We start from the raw sequence: 1260 nt of genomic DNA on the forward strand, positions 1-1260 counted from the left end.
AGAGCAGAATGGTGCTGTATGTACAGAACTCCTTCATGCATCGTGTAGTCCTTAGTCACTGGATAGGATTGTGAAAGATTCTTTCCAACGACTATAATTGGCGTGTGTATGCGGCGTTAGGATCAGAGCGGCCTGTGCTGGCATGAGCAATAAATATGAAATATATACTTCTGTCTTCTTTTATACGTATGCTTTTCTGGAGTAACTTCTGCATAACCACAGGGACAAGAGAACCTTGAACTACAACATCTCTGATCTCCTTCATCATCATCCTCCCCAGGACTTCTTTATGTGTATTCATTCATCTTAAAGCGTAACTAAACTCAGAATGTTCACTTTACACTTTAGACAACGCTTTTATGTAAGGTAAAAATTCTGTTTTAAAAAAAAAAAAGTGCATCACCGCCCCCTAATTTTTGATTGAGAATGAATTTGAGGGCAAAGTCTAGCAGGATACCTACCTCACGCATCCCGGGAGGCTCATGGCTGCTCCCTCTGCGCATGCTCAAACATCTCGGACATGAGCACAAGGAGCCTTTTCATGCAAATAGAAAAATTTGCTGATCTTACACATGCGCAGTGAGATCGGTAATTTTTCTTTCATCCTACGTCACCTGATCTCGCGCCTGGGTCTGGTGACGTAGGATGAAGTACAGGAAGAAGAGAATATGGCGGCACCCGGACGACACGGGGCCCGATGCAGGACAGCCCGGATGGATCAGACTGTAAGTGTATTTTTTCTGTTAGTTTTCAGTTTAGTTCCTCTTTAATGATGCCAATGGATGATGTAACCCCCACAGGCTGCAATGATTTAATATATTCCTGCAATCTCAGCATGATATAACTGAACAAAGTATGGCCACTGTAATGTACAATGTAGTGATTCTATTTTGTGTCTAGGTAAATCATGTATATTGTACATATTAGGAGAGCTATAGATACAATCATTCACCTATCTACATTACATGAGCAGCTCTGGGTATTTCTTACCTTCTCCCTATTTCTGCTGAATATCACTAGATAATTAACAACACACGTGGAGAACACATTGGCACACAAACCCCGCCCCTCTTCTATCATCCGAACACTTTACATGAGAGCAGAGCTGTGATTGGACAAGACATTTACTTCTCCATAGAGCTGTCAAATGAACGACGGTGGGCGGGCGCTTACGGTAGAAAGGGTGTCCTATAAATAAAGCCATACCAGCTGAATGGGCGTGTTTAATGACATCACAATCAGCTATGTCCGCGCGCACAG

At 42.7% G+C, this 1260-nt stretch overlaps 1 protein-coding gene across 1 annotated transcript in view; it reads right to left on the reverse strand.

Moving 5' to 3' along the window:
- EEF2KMT (eukaryotic elongation factor 2 lysine methyltransferase) overlaps positions 1 to 503 on the reverse strand; it is a 9272-nt gene extending 8769 nt beyond the window's left edge. Inside the window, exon 1 of the mRNA XM_072419167.1 lies at positions 462 to 503. Within this exon, the coding sequence (XP_072275268.1) occupies positions 462 to 503 (42 nt within the window). The remainder of the gene's footprint in view (positions 1 to 461) is intronic.
- Positions 504 to 1260: the final 757 nt, after the last annotated feature.

The sequence above is a fragment of the Pyxicephalus adspersus genome, chromosome 7 (genome assembly GCF_032062135.1).
Source record: "Pyxicephalus adspersus chromosome 7, UCB_Pads_2.0, whole genome shotgun sequence".
Classification (NCBI taxonomy): domain Eukaryota; kingdom Metazoa; phylum Chordata; class Amphibia; order Anura; family Pyxicephalidae; genus Pyxicephalus; species Pyxicephalus adspersus.